Source organism: Lytechinus variegatus, chromosome 4 (genome assembly GCF_018143015.1).
Source record: "Lytechinus variegatus isolate NC3 chromosome 4, Lvar_3.0, whole genome shotgun sequence".
Classification (NCBI taxonomy): Eukaryota; Metazoa; Echinodermata; class Echinoidea; order Temnopleuroida; family Toxopneustidae; genus Lytechinus; species Lytechinus variegatus.
The window spans coordinates 58,869,886-58,892,053 of NC_054743.1; the positions used below are offsets into that span (position 1 = coordinate 58,869,886).

Genomic DNA, 22,168 nt, shown 5'->3' on the forward strand with positions numbered 1-22,168 from the left:
TATCTTTTTCTGTTTTCCTCTCTTTCTCTCACTCCTCTCTCTATTTCTCTCATGCTCTCTATCTCTCTCTTTCTCACTCATCCTTTCTTTACCCCGCCCCAGAACGGAGTATGCATCAGCCCGACCGGCAACAGTGCGATGCGGGGCGGCGGCGGCGGAGGCAGCGGCGGAGTCAAGCCCCGCAACAACCACGACCCGTCTCAGCTCCGGCGCAGTAAGTCCCAAGGCTGTCGCAAGATGATGGCCAAGACGCAGTCCACCGTCTCGGACACCGGAGGACCCAATGGGGATGGAGGAGGAGGAGGAGGAGGAGGATCCATGGGAGGAGGTAGCTCCGATAGTACCATGAGCTGCATGGGTGGCTTCCTGAGTTAGTGCCCTAACAAACTAACACGTTACCCTATCCCTGTCCTTCCATTTCACTTTCATTTCTCCATCCTTAAAGCTTTCCTTCATATTCCTTCGATTCTAAATCATCAAGTGAATATGATTCATAAGCTGGCTTTTTCGTTCATAAATAGTCCTCTAACTTTCCTTTCCATTGTTTTCTTTAAACTCTAACTTATCAAGTAAATATAATTCATAAAATGCCTTTTTCATTAATAAATAGTCCATTATCTTTACTTTTCATTATTTCATCTTCTTTTCCTTAATTTTCTTTAAACTCAAACTTATCAAGTAGATGAGAGTAGATGAATAAATATTCCATTCTCTTTCCTTTCCTTTCTTTAATTTTCTTATCTTTTTTTCTTCTTTCAACTCAAATACACTGTATGTCAAGTATATAAGAGACATAAAATGCCTTTTTCATGAATAAAGTTTCCACTATCTTTCCTTTCCTGTCTGTTATTTTCTTTAAGCTGTAACTCATCAAATAGATATCATTAATAAATTGCCTTTTTCATTCAAAAATAGTCCACTATCTTTCATTTCACTATTGAAAATTCTGCTATACTTCCTTTCCTTTCCAGTATTTTATATGAATAATCAAGTAGATATCATTCATAAATTGCCTTTTTCATTCAATAATAGTCCGATGTTTTTCATTTCCTTTTCTATAATTTCTTCAAACTTTTTGAGTAGATACTTTTCATGAAATGCCTTCCTTGTTTGAATTAATAGTCCACCATCTTTCATTTCCTTTATTTTTCTTTCCTTTGTTTTCTTTCAATTCAAATTTATCAAGTAGATATTTTTCATAGAATCATGTTTTTCTTTCCAAAATAGTCTACAATCTCTATTGTTCTTTCTTACTCTGCCTGTTAAAAAAAAAACTTAAAAAAAAGACCTGTTTCTAAAAGCAGCTTTAGCTTTTAAAAGCCTCTTGTTTATCATAACAATTTTCATCTCATCTCAATTTTCCGACAAGGAAAATGAAAGATGTTTATGCCTTTGGTACCCTCAAGAACTATTTTCCTTGCTTTGTCAGTTCAACTCGCTGAGTAGATATAGCTCATAAAATAGTTTCTTAACCATCAAATCTTTTCACTTCAACATTGCTAGAAATTTTCATATTCACACCTTTCTTATTTGTTCATTAAGTTTTCTCACTTCAATTGCTGCGTTTACGACCTATGACACATTTTAAAAAAAATTCACTTATATATTCATATTAGATCTTTAAAATGCTGTATACCGCTACTGTGGCCAAAGCATGACTTTTAGCAAACTTTCATTTGCATCATGCAAAAGTTAACTAAATCTAAAATAATATCTGGGCTTCATTTATATTCATTACAAGTCATGCCTCGGGGAAAGATTCTCCTGCATATTTGCCTGTCGATTCTTAAAGCCTCATTTCCATCATGTTCCAGCTCAGCTAATCCTGAATTGGATTAGCATCATCCCTTTTTCTCAAAACCCTTCTATTCTTGTCGGCATACGGCTGCATTTAATCTGCAAAGGGAAATTCCAAAAGATAAGTATATTCATACTTGATCCGATGCTTAATCTTCAAAAATTGAGACAGAATTACGCAGAATATCCCATTCCATATTTGGCCTTGATGTATTTTCTTATTCCTATAAGACGTTTTGAGGAGGTATTGCTCCAGGCTGTTTTCCTTTGGACATTTATCCCATTATATTGTGAGCTATGAATATTCATTTACTCAAAAAAGCAATTCCTTTCCGAATAATTTTCTAAAAGAATGTCTATAGAGTCTAAAGATTTCTAGATGCAAATTTTAAGCCCCAATGCTAAATACATCATATTCAAGCTCCTAACAAAATTACCCTTGATATTTTTTCTGAATCTGCCTTCCAGAGTTTACGTGAACCTGAAAATTTGCCCAAGATTTTGCTGAATTTTGAGTTGATTTTTCAAGTTTTGTGTCAATTTTCTGATGAAAGGAAAGATTGTGTAATACAACACCTGGGGCCCGTTGCAGAAAGAGTTGCAATCAATCGCAACTCTAAAAATCATGCGCAACTTGATTTTCAACCAATCAACAGCGCGCATTTGGGACTTGCGATTGATTTTTTGACTTGCGTTTAAACGCAACTCTTTCTGCAACGGGCCCCTGATGGTGAAACGTGGGATGTAAGATATATGGGTAGAATTCTCTGAAGCATCCAAACTCAAAATACCCCAGTCCTAATAATGTTGCCCATCTTTTTGGTATAAAATCACTTTTAAGTACTGGGATCAAAAGGAAATATCTTTCTCTTTTAGGCCACCGCGCACCTTTCAACTGGTCTACGACCCAATTGGGGGGGGGGAAACGCAGTAGAATTTGATGCTAATATTGAAACATGGAATATCTGACTGTGTCATGTTCTAAACCCTCGCACGAATACTTAATCTGTGACTATGCTATCACCTTTAGTAGAATAAAAGCGCATTTAACAACTAGTCATAATGATGTCATAGCAATCGTATGGCTATGATTTTCAAATTATTTGACCTTTACTCCAAAGTAAAGGCTTGCAATCATCCAAAAAATTATTTTTTTCTTAGTAGTTAATTTGAGCCTCATATAAAAAGAGGATTTTCATTCACATTTTAAGAAAATGAGTAACATTCGTTTTGTTCCAAAATTGGGTCGTGGACCAGTCTTAAAGTGTATTCAGAGCTAAATATGTTAGAGAAGACACCTATAGCCTTCATTAAGAAAAGATGATGATATTACAGAGATGGTTGTTACATGTGTTGTGCCATTAGACACATAGAAAAGCTTTACTAGTGTTAGCTCACACATCTGTAGTTAAGAGCAAAATTTACTGAAATGAAACTTGCCCTCACGTAGCTTTATGCGTGGAGCTTCCCTTTTTCCATTTGCACTGCTAGGCACCTGTCAAGAAGGGAGTAGGTAAAATTTCTTTTAAAAGTCTTTTGCAGATTCTAACCCATGACCTTATAGTGGTTGTGCAGACGGTCTAACCACTAAGCCAATATTCTGATTCAGTGCTACATGTATCTGATAACATTTGCTGAGCATTTGGCTTGAAGAAATCCTCAATTGGCAATGTATATAATATGAAATAAATGAACAGTAATGTTATCCTTGTTCTAAGTCTGATAGCATATTTCTTAATGAAAAATGTCTCTTTGACTGCAAATATTTTTAAAGATTTTAAAGTGAAAAAAAGAATGTTTTCCCCACACATAGGTGGTTATATTTCAGTTGAAGCATCGTTTCCCAATAATACCCTCCTATATTTCATATATTGATGGTATGTGGATAGGACAATTCATAGTACTTTCCTGCGCACTTTCTTGATTGATATACATGTACATTTCATGCTAAGAAATGCCTTCTTCGATTCGTGGACATTCTCTTTTTTCGTTAAAAGAACCTTATCTTTTTCTTTCCTTTTCACCAAAACTTATGTTTCTTTTTCCGTTAAAACTTTAATATCCCTTCCAGCATTTCTTTCATGATATTCTCCTTACTCAGACTAAAACCGCACTAATTTCGCTTGAATACGCTCAAAGCAAGTAGCCGTCACTTGTAGTCATCTACGTCATAGCCTAGATTCAAACAAAACACCTTTGCTATTTACATTTATAGATTTTTAATTCACTCTTGACTCCACTGCCTTTCTAATTTTAACATTCTTTCCATACCTGCGTACTAATCTCAAGCTTTGCATTAGAATCTGCCCCCATATGTACCCATCCCCCGTTCCCATAACTGTATCAGTAACAACAAACATGCTCCCTCAATTCAAATATTTATGCATGTACCCACCAAACTGGACATACATGTATATATATTCTACTGTTTAAAACTTTGACGCTTTGCCAATTTCTTGAAGTATATTTCAAGTATTTGATGTACCTATTTACATGTACCTATATATTATTCAACTACATGTACTTGTATGCAACAAACTAGCAATGGTTTCCCCCGCTATCCTACATATTCATACTTCCATTTTAATTTGTGCATATTTGCCCTTATTTCATTAAAATCAAAATTTCTCCAGCCTGTTTTTTTGTTTTGGGGGAAGGGGCTTTTTTACAAAAACATCCCATCAATTATGATAAATTTTAACTTTAGTCAGAAATCAAAGAATTCTCCTGGATTAGTCTTGAATTTTACTTTATCCATTTTAAACTTGGTTCATTGCCCGGAACAGACATCAAGTTACCCGCATGTTTGGGGGTTCTCCTTATGTTGGTGAAAGTTTACTAAAGAAAAGGTATAGGCCTATATATCAATAGAATAAAAACGAATAAAATAATAAGGATTATATTTCTTTTCATCTAACCATTAAAAAATGCATGCTTCATGTACATATATAGGAAACTAGATAGTCTACACCATTTCTGGACTAAAAAACCATTCAGAATTTCTTTGGCCGTCTCTTCTCTTCCCATTTTCAAAATTCCATCCATCATTCAGTGTTCTCCACTCTCTCGTCCACTTTTAATACGGAGTCCCCCCCGGTTGATTTTTACCCAAATACAGCAACACGTTTGCGAAAGATCGTTCTTTTACGTAGGGCTTTCTCTCTCAAGAAACTCAGCAAATATGGTATCGTTTCCTCCGTTCAGCAAGATTTGCCTGCGCCTGGGAATGAGGCTAGCATGATGACCTTTGTCCTGCATAAGAGGGCATTGACCTCCCGACCTCTGACCTTTGACCTCCATCCCCATTTGACCTCCGATTCCTGTAGAGTATGTATGCTTGCACTGCACTGCTATGAATTTGTGTCTTTCTGTTGTTTTTTTTTTCTTGGCTTGTGAATTTTATATGTTGAAATCTCTGTATCTTTTCTACTTAAGATGAAGTTTATATACATGTTTTAAATACTTCAGTATATTCTTGAAGATTCGAATTTTCTTACATTTTTACTCTTTAATAGTCTTTACATTCTTTTACATGCCATGTTTTCTCATGATGTAGCCTAACGCCTTTTAATGCCACTATCAGTGAAGTTCTAAAAGAGGATATATTCCATTGACTCGCTGTTAATATGAAAAAACAGGAACAATCCACTTGTGCTCTTTTTTCAGCTACTGAGGGTTTTTTTTTACCTTTTAAAGGCAAGATACCCTTATCCCCATCCATATTTTCTGGTTTATGAACTTTTCGAAAAGATTTGTTGGTCTTCAAAGGAACTAGATATGAAAATAAAACTTTACTGTAAAATCAGTAAATACTCATATCTGCATTGAATCAATATATGGAAATAAATCCATCATCTGGACTTTCAAGTTGGAGGAGAGCATGTTTCATGTCCGATTCTGGGGCCGGTAACAAAAAAATTTAGCAATGTTCGTAGAACATTTTTCTATGATTGATTCCATTGACTACAATGTACAATCAATCGTGAAAAATCAAGCGTACGATCAATCACTAATCTTTGTGTTACGAGACCCTGGATGCCTCTTCACCCTGTTTGAGTTCATGACGGGATGACAAAATTTATTTTCCATATTGTGATTTATTATTTTCCGGGATCAATCAAAAATGGCATCAGCTTATCACACATGTACTGCCATTTGATACTCATTACCAATGCACTTGTGATATGAAAGGCTTCACATGAAATTACATGGCATAAACAATCTGTTTTCTATTTCCTGGGGGTGGTTTCACAAAGCTGTTCAGTGCTTGATCTTATGACCTACTTGTCTATGAAGTGCCAATATGAGATGCTCAATTCTCTTGATATTTAATCAAACAAAATGTGACCATATTTTCTGAAAATCACAATTTATTTTAGACCTCTTTTTGAAATATTTTAAAATTATACATTGCTTTAGAATGGTCCCAAACAAATAACAAGTCTTAGTCATAGGTGATATTACAAATTTAGTTGAAATATTTTTTTTCAAATTACTCTCATTTCGGCTTTCCATAACCAAGTTGTTTATATGAATTCATTACCGTATGAACAGCTTTTAAGAAACACTTCCCATTTCCAAATAACAATGCACTTTTGAATTTATGATGATTTTTTAAAATCTCCTTTTCATTGTTTTGCAAGATATGATTTTTAAGTGAACACTAAAAGTGATAAATCTGTGTAACCTTTATAATAATCATGACAATTTTTGTGTGGTATAACCCAAATAAAACTAAAGAACTTGTAAAACACTGTTCTGCCCGCAATTTAAGCAAAATATTTGATGTTAACATTTCAAAACATGTCTCAGACACTTCAGATTTATAATGTTCACTTAAGATCATATGTCTTTAACAATCTAACAGGTTATAATTTGTAATATAATATGAAATTGTTTATTTCTTACCTTAAATATCCATTAAAGATTAGTTATTCCTATTTCCAAAGTGTATTTTAAAATATTTTCTAGTTTGTTTGCAGTTCAATTGCAAAAGGAATAGACAATGATTTTGTTATATACTTACATCCTTTTGCATCTTAATTTTGGTATTGATTTCAGATTTTTTGTATGTTTGTTTTGGATCAAATCTTTGATTTGGTTTGTTTATCTAATACCTTATGCACTAATTTGTTGATTGGGAAATTTTGACATTAACATTCTTCATGGCATCTAACAAAACTAAGTTGTACTAAATTCTATCGTATGATAACAAATATTCTAACAACAAATACATGCACATGGCTTTGCAAATTACAATTAACAAAAAGAAAAAAAAATAACAGTTAATTCAACAGAAGCCAGGTATCATGCAATTTATACATACACTTCATCAACAGTCTGCTTTCTTATTAAGAATTACATTTGTAATCATATTGTCAAGTCCAAAGTCTATTTGGCAAGTGAAATACCATTTACTTATTTCATTCATATCTATATATTATCAAGCCTACTGCATTAAAGATGAAACTTGTGCGCTAAATGTGTTTCATTGTTTCTTGGGGGGAAAAAAATCAGAAAAGTGCCGTGAAAAATTAAGGCTAACTATATCATGCACACACCGTAAAATATCACCAATAGAAACATTTACCAAAATACTTCCATGTTTATTTTCTGTTTACTAATACTTATGAGCTGAAATCATGCTAGCATTTTCTGCAAGTCGAAATGTAAAATTTTCCTATTTAATAGTGAATTTTTTAAATATCGTGCATTACAAAGTTAGGAACATATAAACGTGTGGTACATGCTTGATAATTGCTGATGAAATGTCATTCTAATGGTAAGAAATGGTGCAATATGACAGAATGTTACCCTTTCATTAGTACATCGATGTATGGGGAAGTCCCAGAAGAAGGCAATATAGCCAACTATTGCCAACTGCAATTTAAGTTTAGGAGAGGTGCAAAACACAGCTTTTTATTAGCAGCTAAAATGCCTTACATACATGTGTGTATTATCTGCTTATGAAGTACATTAACTCGTATTTCAATAACAGGCAACTTATATAAGTTGAAATCATTAAAATAAGATAAAATTTTATCCTGCTTGGAAATTTTAGCATTTAGCCATTTTAGAAATATGCATTATTAAAAAGCTTCATCGCTACATTTGGCTTTGCTCAAATAATTTGAAAAAAAAAGATGAAAATTCAATTTTCCTTCATCGTTCGACTTATTCTTACCTCTCTCTGAAATTGTCAGTAGTTTTTTTATATTGAATTCTCCATAAAAATCAACTTGAATTAGTCTAAAAACAAGTACTCATACATAACTTCTTGAAAGCTATAATTGATAATATTATTATTATTTATTCGCCAAATATTGCAAAAATACATTTCAGTATAAACAATGCAAAATAAGAAATATAAACCATTGGAACACCAGGGAGAGAAAAAAAAATTAACTGAATTACTGTGGCATGAAGCCTCCTACCCCAATTCCAATGATTGATTTACAATATATATTAATAACTAAATAATGATAAATTACTTGTAATATAAAGGGGTGTAGCATGCGACGTGAGTGATCGAAAACAATATGTGATATAGATAATGTAAAACTATATGGATGAATTATGGGTAAAGATAAGAGATAACCCTAACCCCTAATAAGAACACACATTTTAAATTCAAGAGGGATATAGAAACCCAAAAGTTGAAACAGTTGAAAAGTTGCAGGCAGATGCGTACACCTGTTCACATTATTCTATATCAAAAGTCAGGAATGTATATTGCATAGATTAGTAGTTTTCTAACCCTTCTCAAAATGTGTTGTCTGATTTATGATACAGAACTCAAAAATGTATTGTTATCAAAATTCAGAACTCTGCAATAACACATTATACAACAGCCTGTCAATTTTTCACGTTGATAACTCCACAAAATGATTATAAGTACATGTGTCTGTATAATCGATGGGTTACTTAAATAAACAAATCATTATAACTTTATGCAGGATGCAACCTACTTTGTGTTTAAGCAGAAAATAATATATTGCATCATGTGTTGTGCCTTTCTCCATCCTTTTTTTCATTTTGATACCTTTTTTTAAAATAATAAGTTACCTCATATTGCTTCTTGCTTGCTTGCTTGCTTGATTTAAATCCTTGCATTTTGGCTTTAGTTTGAATTAATGGCCTGCAACTGATTAAAAAGCACAAACATGCATTTTGAGCAATATAGATAGGTAATGCTTTTAGTAGTTAGAATTCTTTTTTTTTTCATTACTGTTTGCATGTGAGATTAACCTCAAGTAGAACTTCTAGAGAACACATTACTTTTATTGATTAATTTGATTTGTAAAAGATATATCATTTGCTGTTTGTATGATAGATAAAAAATAAAATGAACTTTTAACCTAGCCGTGCTATTAAGGTGCATGAAAATATGTTATCAAAATCTGTTTTGGCTAATGTTTGTCAGGAGATTGAATTTACATTGATAAAAAAGTCCTCAAATGTTTTTCTTTGAAATACAGCTATTCTTTCTCTAGAACTTCTAGATTAGATATAACTTTTTAAAAAGAATTGAAAGTTTTTTCATAATCACTAATTTTCACGATTAAAATCTTTTGGCTTGTATCAATTTTGCTGTGATCACTGCTAACATTTCTTTCAACTTGGTGATACTTGCATTTGTATGTTTTTATTCACTTATTTATATTCTCATTTATACAGTGTTGATTGTCGAGCTTCTACCAATATTTACTACATGGATATGTATTTTTTTGTTTCCTTCTTTCTTTCCATCTTTTATTTGGCACCCCACCCCCCTTTCCCTTGCTCATTTCATCACAAACACCAATTCCATTTCCAACACCAAATTTGTCATTCATTCCTCATTCATTCATTGTATCACCTCGTACTTTCATGTTTGTGTTTTGTCTATCATTTTTGGTGATGTTTTATTTGTTTTGTGTTGTTTGTTATATTGGGTGGTTGATCTTGTCATGTTTGGTATCATATTTGTTCTTTTCCCCTCCAGCTCCCAAAGTCAATGGTGTCAGCCACCCTGAACACCCCGCTGACCCCCATCAAACATCACCTTGCCCCTCTACCCCGCCCCAACCTCCCAAACAACCTCCTCCTCGACCCCCTCCACACCGCCCCCCTCCTCCCAACACCTCCCCATCCACCCCCACCACCACCAGCGAGCCCGCACACAAACCGGTCTCTGCCACCAATTCTTTCTCCTCGACCACGACCCGTTCCTCTTCTTCCAATTCCTTATCTTCGAACCCCGCCCTTTCCCAAACCAACCAATCTAGTGGTGACCCGCCCCCTCAGTCCGATGCATGTCACAAAAAGTCATCTGTACCCCGGTTTCGTCTTCTGGTTGAGTCTGTCGTAGCAAGCATAAGTGGCAAGCGTGAGTGTAGCAATATCTCTCTCTTCAACGTGGGTTTACATCTTTAAAGAGTATTCTGGGGGGAGGGCTTAGAGGGAACTGTCATTTTCCCTTCAAATTTCCCAGAAGAGTTTTTTTTCACCATTACTCTATTCATATGAAAGGATGGTGAGGCATTTGAGTTCACTCTTAAAAAAGGTTGCTTTTTAAGATGATTATAAGATGATGCAAAATAACGGTTTCTTTCATGTATATTTTATATTTTCAATTCTATCATTCCAACTCATATATATCTTTTAGACCTGTCAAATAATCTATCAATTTAGAGAAATCAGGTATCTTTTCTTAAGATTGAATACCTGAAATTGCATATCTTTTTTTAAGAAAAATATTAATTAATTGACTTGCTGCTTGCAAAATCAACTTAATTTTTCTAATGATGAAATGAAGTGAGCCATAAAAACAAAGATGGATTTTGCCGTGATTTGGGGCATGGTCAATGCAGTTTTTGTTAATCAACTTGACTTGAAATAATGTGTAGTGTAATATGCAAGCCTCAGATTTATTGTATACTGAAATGGTTATGATGTGTTGCAATTTTAACCTCTGTTAAAAGTGTGTAGAAATTGATTTATTTGCGACAGAATGGCTGAAGTTGTAGTTATCAGTATATAGTATTGCCCCATCTTCAAATCAGCATTGCATGAAAATGAATTTAGATGTAGGTAATTTGAAATATTTTTAAATTTAGCAAGCAGGCTTGGTTGCAGTGGCATAGTTCTATTTAGAATAACGTGGAGTATATATTGTCGATATTGTGTATGTATTTATATAGTCAATGTTTGCATGGAAAGTAATAGTATTTAATCATAGGATATACATTTATTGCAGGCCATATTCAAGGTTGTGGTATTTTCCATTTCTTGCATGACTTTCAAAACATTAATTACCCAAAAGTATCATTTCTCCCAAAAATATGCAATATTACACAAATAAAGTAGTTTGCAAATGTGTTAGGACAGTGCCCATACACGGAGGTTAGTCTTTGCAACCAGTAATGCACAGACCTGCAGGGCAAGTGACTAAGCAGAGAGAAAAACATTCAATATAAATCATTCAATAAATAATCCCACAAAACATATCCTACTGCTGCCATAAAAATGAGATACAGAGTTGTTCAGTCACATATTCCCAGTGACCCAACAAAATATATCCTACTGCTGCCACCAAAATGAGGTAGAGAGTTGTTCAGTCTCGTAGTCTCAGTTACCCAGCAATACACATCCCACTGCTGCCATCTAAATGATTTATTCAGTCACTTAGTCTCAGTTACCCAACAACATATATCCCACTTATGCCACCAAATGAGATTGAGAGTTATTTGTTCTCATAGTCTCAGTTACACAAAAAGACATATCCCACTGCTACCACCAAAAAAAGATAGAGAGTTGTTCAGTCTCATAATCTCAGTTACCCAACAACAATATCCCACTGCTGCCACCAAAATGAGATAGAGAGTTGTTCAGTCACATCATCTTAGTCACCCAACAAGACATATCCCACTGCTGCCACCAAAATGAGATAGAGAGTTGTTCAGTCACATCATCTTAGTCACCCAACAAGACACATCCCACTGCTGCTACCAAAATGAGATAGAGAGTTGTTCAGTCACATAGTCTCAGTTACCCAACAACAATATCCCACTGCTGCCACCAAAATGAGATAGAGAGTTGTTCAGTCACATCATCTTAGTCACCCAACAAGACACATCCCACTGCTGCTACCAAAATGAGATAGAAAGTTGTTCAGTCACATAGTCTCAGTTACCCAACAACAATATCCCACTGCTGCCACCAAAATGAGATAGAGAGTTGTTCAGTCACATCATCTTAGTCACCCAACAAGACACATCCCACTGCTGCTACCAAAATGAGATAGAGAGTTGTTCAGTCACATAGTCTCAGTTACCCAACAACAATATCCCACTGCTGCCACCAAAATGAGATAGAGAGTTGTTCAGTCACATCATCTTAGTCACCCAACAAGACACATCCCACTGCTGCTACCAAAATGAGATAGAAAGTTGTTCAGTCACATAGTCTCAGTTACCCAACAAGACACATCCCACTGCTGCCACCAAAATGAGATAGAGAGTTGTTCAGTCACATAGTGTTAAGTCTCAGTTACCCAACAAGACACATCCCACTGCTGCTACCAAAATGAGATAGAAAGTTGTTCAGTCACATAGTCTCAGTTACCCAGCAACAATATCCCACTGCATCCATCAAAATGAGAAAGAGAGTTGTTCACTCACATGTTCTCAGTGACCCAGCAACACATATCCCACTGCTGCCATCTAAATGATTTATTCATTCACTTAGTCTCAGTTACCCAACTAAACATATCCCACCAAATGAGGTTTAGAGTTATTTGTTCTCATAGCATCAGTTACCCAACAAAACATATCCCACTGCTGCCACTGAAATGAGATAGAGAGTTGTACAGTCACAAAGCCTCAGTTACCCAACAAAACATATCCCACTGCTGCCACCAAAATGAGATAGAGAGTTGTTCAGTCACGTAGTTTCAGTTACACAACAAGATATATCCCACTGCAGCCACCAAAATGAGATAGTGTTGTTCAGTCTAATAGTCTCAGTGACCTAACAATACATATGCCGCTACATTGAGTTGGAGAATTGTCTTCATACAATGAGGTAGAAAACTTTCTACAATTTGTTCAAAAAACAATCAGAAAAAGATATTTTGAAATTAGTGAATTTCAAAATAATAGGTACTAGAATTGGTCAAATGCTATTCTCAAATATATCAATTTTGATTGATTACTCTCATTTCTGCATTCATATGCATTAGATATAAGTTTACGAGGTAATATATAAAAATGCAATGTATAACAAATTCATTATTTTAGAAGTAGTATAAGCATTAGATCAATCATATCAACAAAATATATTATTCATTAAACAAAATTTCAATTTTAAAGAATGCAGGAGATAACTGTCATTACCAATATCTCATTTTCATAAGCTAAACAACAACATCAAAATATATCTACAACTCTGCAACATCATTCAATGATATGTGTACCTGTAATGTATATTAATAATTTATTTGTTTATTTATATATATATAGTAATTAATTTACACATTAACACATATCATAAGTAACACATTAAAATTCAATAGTCTTAATTTGTGGAGGGGTCGTTATAATGCAGAGGTTTGACAAAGATAACCCGTCTTGTATACATGACATACAGAACAGGTGGCTTCACACGTCAAATTCTCAAGGAGCATACGGTAAATTTAAAGGAATATGTGAAAGATAACATTGTTTTATATTGTGAACCAGTTATGTTGGTTTTAGTTGAATATACCACATCATTCACTTGAACCTGAAACATTTTTTTTATTAGACTTCATTAGTTTTTTTTATTAGACGTCTTCCGTTGAATAGATCTAAACGAGGACCATTCTTTTGCCTCCAGTTGTTATGATTTGTTTTTTTCTCCACACATTACACACACACACACACATACCATCTTGTGTGCTTAGTCTCCTTTCCCCGGTGTTTCATATGCAGATCGTAGTGAGGGCTCATTCACACGCTCACGGAGCTCCAGCATGTCGAGCCTGGAGAAGGAGACTAGGGAAGGAGTCCAGAATCTTATATTTTCAGAGTCCTACACAAGAAAAGAAGGTGAGTCCAGGTCCCCGTTTCATAAAAATTGTTACAATGATAATTTAGCAATAGCAGTTTAAAACTACTGAAATATTTCTGTGTGATTGGATTCTTTTTGTAAAAAGGCTCTGATTGTACTTTATTTCAAATAATTTACAAAGATTCAATTATTTTGAAGACAATCTAAGCCCAATTTCGTGAACCTCACATTGTCAATCAAAAGGGAATATTACCTGGGTAGTAAAAATGATTGTATGAAAGGTTAAAGTAAACAAGAAGGGTGAAAGTTTAAAAGAGATTGGACCGGGAATAAGGAAGTTAATAATAGTAAATAAGATCACTAAGTCTACGCAAGTCTCAAATTGGCAATTCAGTAAGTAAATTGATGAGATAGATAAGTTGAAATGATAACTTTCCTTTGTCTTTTAAAGCAGAAACGAACCAATAGCGCCATCTCAAGTCCTCAACTACTCATTGTGGGCACATTTCCTGATCCATAATGCTAGTGTAGTCTAGCAGTATAGACCCACTTGAATGATAACATGCTAATTAACTACTCAATACATATATTCCACAATAATTATGTTACCAAGTAGCAAAACAATTACTTTTCCTCTCAAAACATTTTAGTTTGTCTATGTACAAAAACAATGATAGGTCAATTTATTCTATGCAGTATAAGTAGATATCTGAAACGGTATATATTTTAAGACTATGTATTCATAACACACAGTCAATGAGAGACCACACAAAGTTCACTTCCCCTTATAAAAAAAGGCACATGATCAGGTTTTCTGTTTACTCCTCTCATCTTTCAAATTGACCACCTCACGATTAGAGACCAAAGATCTAAAATGAAACTACATGGCTTGCATCTTCTTTTTTTTTTTAGAATCTGTGACTTGTCCATGTCTATGGGTAGGAACTACTCTAGGTTCAGTGCTTGGTATTGTTGTAAATCTTCCACCTCCTGGTGAACAAAGGCTATCCCAACCGGTCATCGTCACACCAAGTGGTAAGCAAGTCTCCATTCTCCTTGATGAATTCTAGTATATAATAATCATCATTATTTGGTTTGCCGTTGCTTGTACAAGCTGAGCCCAACTTGTGTTTAAATTATGATCCCGAATTCCTCCCAAAAGTGTCCAAAATGAATGAAAAACTGACCAAGTCATTAATGAGACTCGCAGAAATATATATCTATTTTTAGGATTTACTTGAAATGAACCATCATACACCTGGGGGCCGTTTCATAAAACTGTTCGTAAGTTAAGAGTGACTTTAAGAACGACTGGTGATCCTTTCTTACGTGCTAAACGCGCCAATGAATGTACTACAAGAAAGGATTACCAGTCGTTCTTGAAGTCGCTCTTAACTTACGAACAGCTTTATGAAACACCCACCTGAGTTGTCCTTATATTCTTATATACTGAAATGTTTGTTTTTTCTGTTTATGATCTAACATCAATATGTAGTCAATTTTCATTCTAGCTAATAAAAGTAATTGATATCATAAAATCAGATAAAGCAACAACGCGCCTGTTTGAGACCTCCGGAAACACTTAAAAGTACTCCAAAAGTTCAAGTGCCCATACATTCTTCCTTTGCGTTTGCATGTTGTTTCTTACATGTTGGTAGGTATCCATAAACTGCAAATCATGTCATGGAGTACGTTTCATGTACCTTCAAGGTTGATGTGCGGCAACATGGGACGAGCTCTATGTAGTTTTTTTATCGATGAACAAAATAGTTAAATCCCCAAATTGACACCTCTCCCCACTACTTAACATTAACTTGAATTTTCATAGAATTTAATAGAATTTATTGATATAATTTTCTACCTGTGTGTTGGCTCAGTTGATAGAGAGTCCGTCTCACAACTGGGAGGTCGGGAGTTCACACCCCGGCCACGTCAGACCAAGAGATGTTAAAAGACGGAAGTTGCTGCTACCCTGCTTGGCATTCAACAGTCCAGGGTCTGAATTGATCTGGCGCCATGGCCCATGATCCATTGGGCAAAAAGAATTTTCAGAGTATTTCTGGTTCAGATATCATTTCTAGCAATAAGATATGGATTTTCATTTTTGTGGATTTTCACTGTCATTGTATTTAATAATTATTCTTGATGGTTTCTATAAACCGGTGTGTCGGCACAGTTGGTAGAGCATCTGTCTCACAACCGGGAGGGCGGGGGTTCAAACCCCGGCTGCATCAGACCAAAAGACGTTAAAAGATGGGAGTTGCTGCTGCCCTGTTTGGCGTTCAACAATTAAAGGGATAGAGCCTCATCGATCTGGCGCTGCACAGCAGCTGCCGGACCCACGATCAATTGGGCAAACAAATTTTCAGAGTATTTCATTTCATATTTATTTCGAACAATAAATTATGGATTTTTTTTCATTTTAATGTAGGTACTGTATTCAGGCTGAAAGGCTGTGTATTACACATAGCCTTCCTAGACTGTAACGGTCTTCAGGTCCCACCAGCATGCGATGTGTGGAGGGACCCCAACAAAGAAACCAGGGAAGGAAGAGATAAAAGTAAGTCATATGTAAACGGACTTTTACGATGAATAATTGTGGCATGGATCAATCACTTTGTTGAGGTTTGATAGAGAGGAATGGGGACGGGAATGAATGTTCTGACACTTTTGCAACGAAGAGGATTGCAAGAAGAAAGAAGGACATATGTTGAAGGATTTGTTCATAAAATTCTGGATGAGAAAAGAAAAGTATTGAAAAAGATACAATGTGACTTTTGTCTTGTCAGAAGTGTTTATTTTGATATTTTATAGATACATCCAGTTGCAATTTTCTTTATGTCCACTGATAAAACAATCGTTATCAATTTTTTTTTCAATATAAATATGATGTTAATAGCTGATGGAATTTGTTTTCTTTTGTTTTAATCATATCAGTACCCTAATTTATTAAATAACATGTTTGCAATTAACATTGTTATCTTGGGATTCATAGTGCAACTGTGGCTTTAATTAAGCTGTCTTTACAAGACATCATTTGTAATTTGTTGTTGGTTTGGTTACTGTTACTGCTGCATTCATGCTACTGTGTTCTTCATTTCAACTGGTTTTGATTTGATTTCAGAGCCGTTACTACAAAGAAGTCGAATGTCTCCCTCATCATCCACGGAGATAGCTGATCGTCAGTTCGTTGTCATCTGCTCAGAGAAAGAGGCTAAGGTAACGCATCTATCATAACCTATTGGCCCCTGGGGAAGGTCTCATGAATGGATTTGTTGGATGTCTTATCTGGCAATTTTATGATTTATCCGACAGTTACCATGGAAACTGTACTTCTCAGTCAGTCAAAATCAATGAAAGTTGTCAGAAGACACAGTAGGTGGTTTCAAACCGCCCTGATCATAAGAATCCCTGTTAAATTACTAGAACCTTTCTTTAGGAAAAAAAATACCCATTAATTATTTCTGCATTTACACCGCCCCAAAACATACCCTTCAGGATAAGTTCCTGAAGTTAAGAGCATGGGCAGTATGGTCTAATAAGCAGGCAAGGTGCGAGATTCAAAGTCACTAGCTCAGCAGCCTCCCACGGTGCCCGCGCCCAACTACATGCTGGGCTAAAAGTTCCGGTAAATCACTTTCACATTGCCAAAATACATGCGACCTTGGAAAAATCCCCGCGAAAGTTCTTGTAATTTTGACAAGTACCTACGATTTAGTGGGTATTTTCTTTCGGGGAGATTACGCATAATTTGCTTTCACAGTGCCAATATTGCCTGGTATTTTCTGATCGGGGTAAATTTCCAGATCAGAAAATACCTGGAACTAACAAACTTTGAGGTGGTCTGAAACCACCTCTGGCGATGAAACACTCTCAGGGGAGAGATTTATTACCATTTTTAGTCTGAGAAATATTGTCTTAACAACAAATAATTGCCATGATTTTTCCTTTAAATAAATTATACAGAATTGAATGGAAGACCACTCCTGAAATTAACTTTATTTCATCTTTATCTGAAAAAAACAACTCCCCAATAAATTATTTGTATAGCTTTTTTGCATGATAAGTAGTGAAGCTGTTTACCATTGAATTCGAAGCAAATGGGCAACATTGAATGCATAACGTGTACACTTCATGATTTGACTTTTAATGCAATTTGTCCATATATTCATTTCCAATTTTATAGGTAATATCACTACCTTCCCAGACTTGTGTGTACAGAACGAAAATATCAGAATCATCTTATGTTGTACGCAGTGATGTCATCAGTATGCAAAGTAAGTTGACCTTCATACCATGACCTTGACGTTTGAATTGATCGGTGCACTCGTCACAAGCACTGCTTACAGAAACTGTATTAATGCTTTTCTATTTGGAAATAAATGTTGAATTGAATTGAATCGAAGACTGAATATATAGGAATTTTCACAACCACTATGCAGACGCTTTCTGCAATGCTGAGAATCTATTGTCATGACAAAGTAGCCTTTGTCGAAAATGATTGGCCTGTATTCTGAAGTCAGGTTTAACTTAGACCATGGTCTAAGTTTGTGCTAAAATTATGGGAAGCCAAAAGTGTCAAAATTTTTAGCAAGTTGAACGTTTCTTCTGTTTACTGTGCTCTTTCCTGATTCATCCATGGTGAAGACAATCATCTATTTATACTTCCTAGACAATTATGAATGATTTTAGAGCCAAATGAGCTGAAATATGATATCTCTATCGTAAGTGATTTATGTAACAATTGGCTATCCATACTTAAACCACAACTTTAAACCTGAGTTTAAGTTAAACCCGACATCAGAATACGGGCCTGTGAGTCAAAACAGCAGTGTAATTTTTTGTCAGCTCCGAATCTTAGGGCCATCTGGTGTTCCAGTTCACCATTTTTGGGACAAAGACCTCTCAGCTGTTCATTGTGATTTGACTGGCATTTTCAATACATTTACTATGTTGTAGGATATGTCCCTGTTGTTTCAGGGGAAGATATCTCGACAAAATCTATTTCTGGGTTTAAAATGGTAAAACTTATTATATACGTACATATGGAGCGTTGTGGCCCAGTGGATTAGTCTTCGCACTTTGAAACAGAGGGTCGTGGGTTCGAATCCCAGCCATGGCGTAATTTCCTTCAGCAAGAAACTGATCCACAATGTGCTGCACTCAACCCAGGTGAGGTAAATGGGTACCGGTAGGAAGTAATTCCTTAAAAAGCTGTGTGTGCTATGAACGCCTAGCTTAGCCAGGTAATATAGGAGCGCCTTGAGCACCTAACAAGGTGGATATGTGCGCAATATAAATAACCTATATTATTATCATTATTATTATATCATATATGAGACTTTTATAATACATGTATACAGCTTTCTTTATTTCAACAGTTATGGATCTTTATGGATTGTTGTATTGTGATTTTATAATTGGAAATGAATGAACTGTAACTGATAACATATGCCTGGTGTTCTATTTTGCTTTTCACACTGCATTTCCTTAACCCCATACTATCCTTAACCCCGGACTATCCTTAACCCCATACTATCTTTTTTTGGATTCACACTGCCTTTCTTAACCCCATACTGTCTGCTTAGCCGGGTCAACGCCTTAACCCCAGACTATCACACAGCTCATTAATATTGATAATTTTACCATACAGAGCACGATTAATGTGCAATTTTTACTTCTGTGATTGGCTAATGCTCACTTTTCCTTAGCCCAGTTTCATTTCACACTGCATCTCTTTGCACCGCAATTCTGGTGCTAGCACCACAATAAGCAGGCTGACTCTGCTTTTTTGCAGGGCCAGATAGTACCGTACTATTTACAGTGCTAACCCACTTTGCTAAAACGTAGTGTGAAAATGAAGGGGGCTAAGTTTAATCCTGGGAAATTGGCGGGGTGAAGGAAAAAATATGCAGTGTGGAAAGCATGTTTTTGGCTGAAGATAAAAAGAGCATAGCAATCTTATGATATATCTTTTGTTGTTTTTGTTTTACAGACAGCGTATGCCTGGCGTGCTATGTAGCCAATGGTCATATTATGACTTACAGTCTACCTAGCTTCAGGCTTCTACTAGACAAAGAATACCTTCCACTTACAGATCTCAGGTAACCTTTCACCTTTCAAGGACAAGCACACCCCAACAAAAAAAATATTTTAATAAAAAGGGGAAAATCCAGCAAGCATAACATTGAAAATTTCATCAAAATTGGATGTAAAATAAGAAAGTTATGGCAAATGAGGAGACTGATGACGTCATCCACTCACTATTTCTTAGTAATTTTATTATATGAAATATTGTCAAGTGAAACAGTGATTAATTCCTCCCTATACATGTGGAATTAGCATTGTTTAATACTATATGGTTCAGTCAAGTCGGTCCCTCCGGTCAAATCTGTAAAAAAAAAGAAATATTGTATAATTCAAACAATAAAAAACGAAAGAAATAGTGAGTGATGGACATCATCGACTGACTCATTTGCATGTCACTAAGTTGTGCACATCACTGTTTTGTAAAAAAAAAGAAACTTTAAAATGCCATAACTTTATTATTTTACATCCGATTTTGATGAAATTTTCAGTGTTATGTTACAGTGTAGTTTGATTTTTCTCTTAATTATTCGAATCAACATTTTGCTGGGGTGGACTTGACCTTTAACCCTCAACCTTTGTCCTTAAACATTTGACCTTGACGTAATGTGTTTGGGGATCATTTTTAAAACTCCTGTGTAATAAAATTAGTTTTAGATGTTTGTAGAAAACTTGACGTAAAATATACAGGGGTGCAATGCATGAAATTCTGATATTGTTGGTGAAATTATACAAGAATAGATATACATGTGCCCACATATTGAAAATGCTCAAATGATTAGAAAAAGAGGGGAGTTAAAATGCAAGAATTAACAAAAACTCAGTGAAACTTTTTGTGGTTAATTGGTGCATATTGATGAATAATGAATAAGTAAATAAACAAAAATAAAACTCTAAAGGGGTCCAATTTTTTATAGTTTTTAAATAAATCTGACATAGCTGAACCAATGACCCCCATAATAATTTAGAATTTTAGATGTATGGTTAAATCAATAATCCTAAATAACTATAAGACTTAGTGGATTTAGCTCCTTTTGGAGAACAATGTTTTGAATTAAGCTCCTATTTGAATAAAACCAAAATTTGTTATCAATTTTTGCATACCTTCTAAATAGTGTTATATCTAAGATACAGATATTTGATGTTAAAAATCAATTTTGATTGAAGGTGAATTTAGCCACTTTTGGAATTAAACTTTGTCTTTCACTGGGTTTTTTTAAGTTCTCTGTCTTGTAACCATTAGGTATTGTTATTTTTTAATTTTGATTGTTTTATTCTAGGATCGGCAGAACATTCCAATTTAGCTCACACGGTAAAGGCTTGTATCAATGCTCACCCACAGAGGTACAAAGGTTTACAATATGCAGTGAAGCGAGGTAAGAAACTATGGGATTGATGATGATGATGATGATGATGAAGATGAGGTGATGGTGATGGTGATGATGATGATGATGATGATGATGGTGATGATGATGATGGTGATGATGATGATGGTGATGGTGATGAAGATGATGATGAGGTGATGGTGATGGTGATGATGATGATGATGATGATGATGGTGATGATGATGATGGTGATGGTGATGATGATGGTGATGATGATGATGATGATGATGATGATGATGATGGTGATGGCGATGATGATGATGATGGTGATGGTGGTGATGGTGATGATGACAATGTTTATTATGATGATGATGATGAAGTGATGGTGATGATGATGATGATGATGATGATGATGATGATGAAGTGATGATGATGATGATGATGATGATGATGATGATGATGATGATGATGATGATGATGATGATGATGATGATGATGATGATGATGATGATGATGATGATGATGATGATGATGATGATGATGATGATGATGATGAAGATGAAGTGATGATGATGATGATGATGATGATGATGGTGATGATGGTGATGATGATGATGGTGATGATGATGATGGTGATGATGTAGATGATGGTGATGACGATGCTGATGGTAATGATGAAGACGGCAACGAATTTGTATGTTGAAAATTGATAAAGATATGTGATAAACCTATCAATTCAAATGCAAATTTATGCTGTAATTTCCACTGCTTTACCTCAAAATTCCATCTATTTTGCTACGAGGACAATGAATTGCATGGACTAAGCTGATCATTCTCTGAGGTGTTGGATTATTGCTGGCTCAGTCGATAACGCATGTGCCCGTCGAACCAAAGATCTTCGGTTTGAGTCCGCACCGGGCGGATGACTG

The 22,168-nt window shown here is 35.2% G+C and overlaps 1 protein-coding gene across 3 annotated transcripts in view; it reads left to right on the top strand.

The window, feature by feature from the left end:
• LOC121414403 (syntaxin-binding protein 5-like) overlaps positions 1–22,168 on the top strand; it is a 72,572-nt gene that overhangs the window by 39,657 nt on the left and 10,747 nt on the right. Inside the window, exons 15-22 of one of the 3 annotated variants that reach the window (XM_041607565.1) lie at positions 103–370; positions 13,749–13,865; positions 14,740–14,862; positions 16,259–16,387; positions 16,952–17,046; positions 18,014–18,104; positions 19,823–19,931; positions 21,195–21,290. In XM_041607565.1, coding sequence (XP_041463499.1) covers positions 103–370; positions 13,749–13,865; positions 14,740–14,862; positions 16,259–16,387; positions 16,952–17,046; positions 18,014–18,104; positions 19,823–19,931; positions 21,195–21,290 — 1,028 coding nt within the window. The remainder of the gene's footprint in view (positions 1–102; positions 371–13,748; positions 13,866–14,739; positions 14,863–16,258; positions 16,388–16,951; positions 17,047–18,013; positions 18,105–19,822; positions 19,932–21,194; positions 21,291–22,168) is intronic. The other 2 variants (XM_041607566.1, XM_041607567.1) reach the window with 2 other exon arrangements.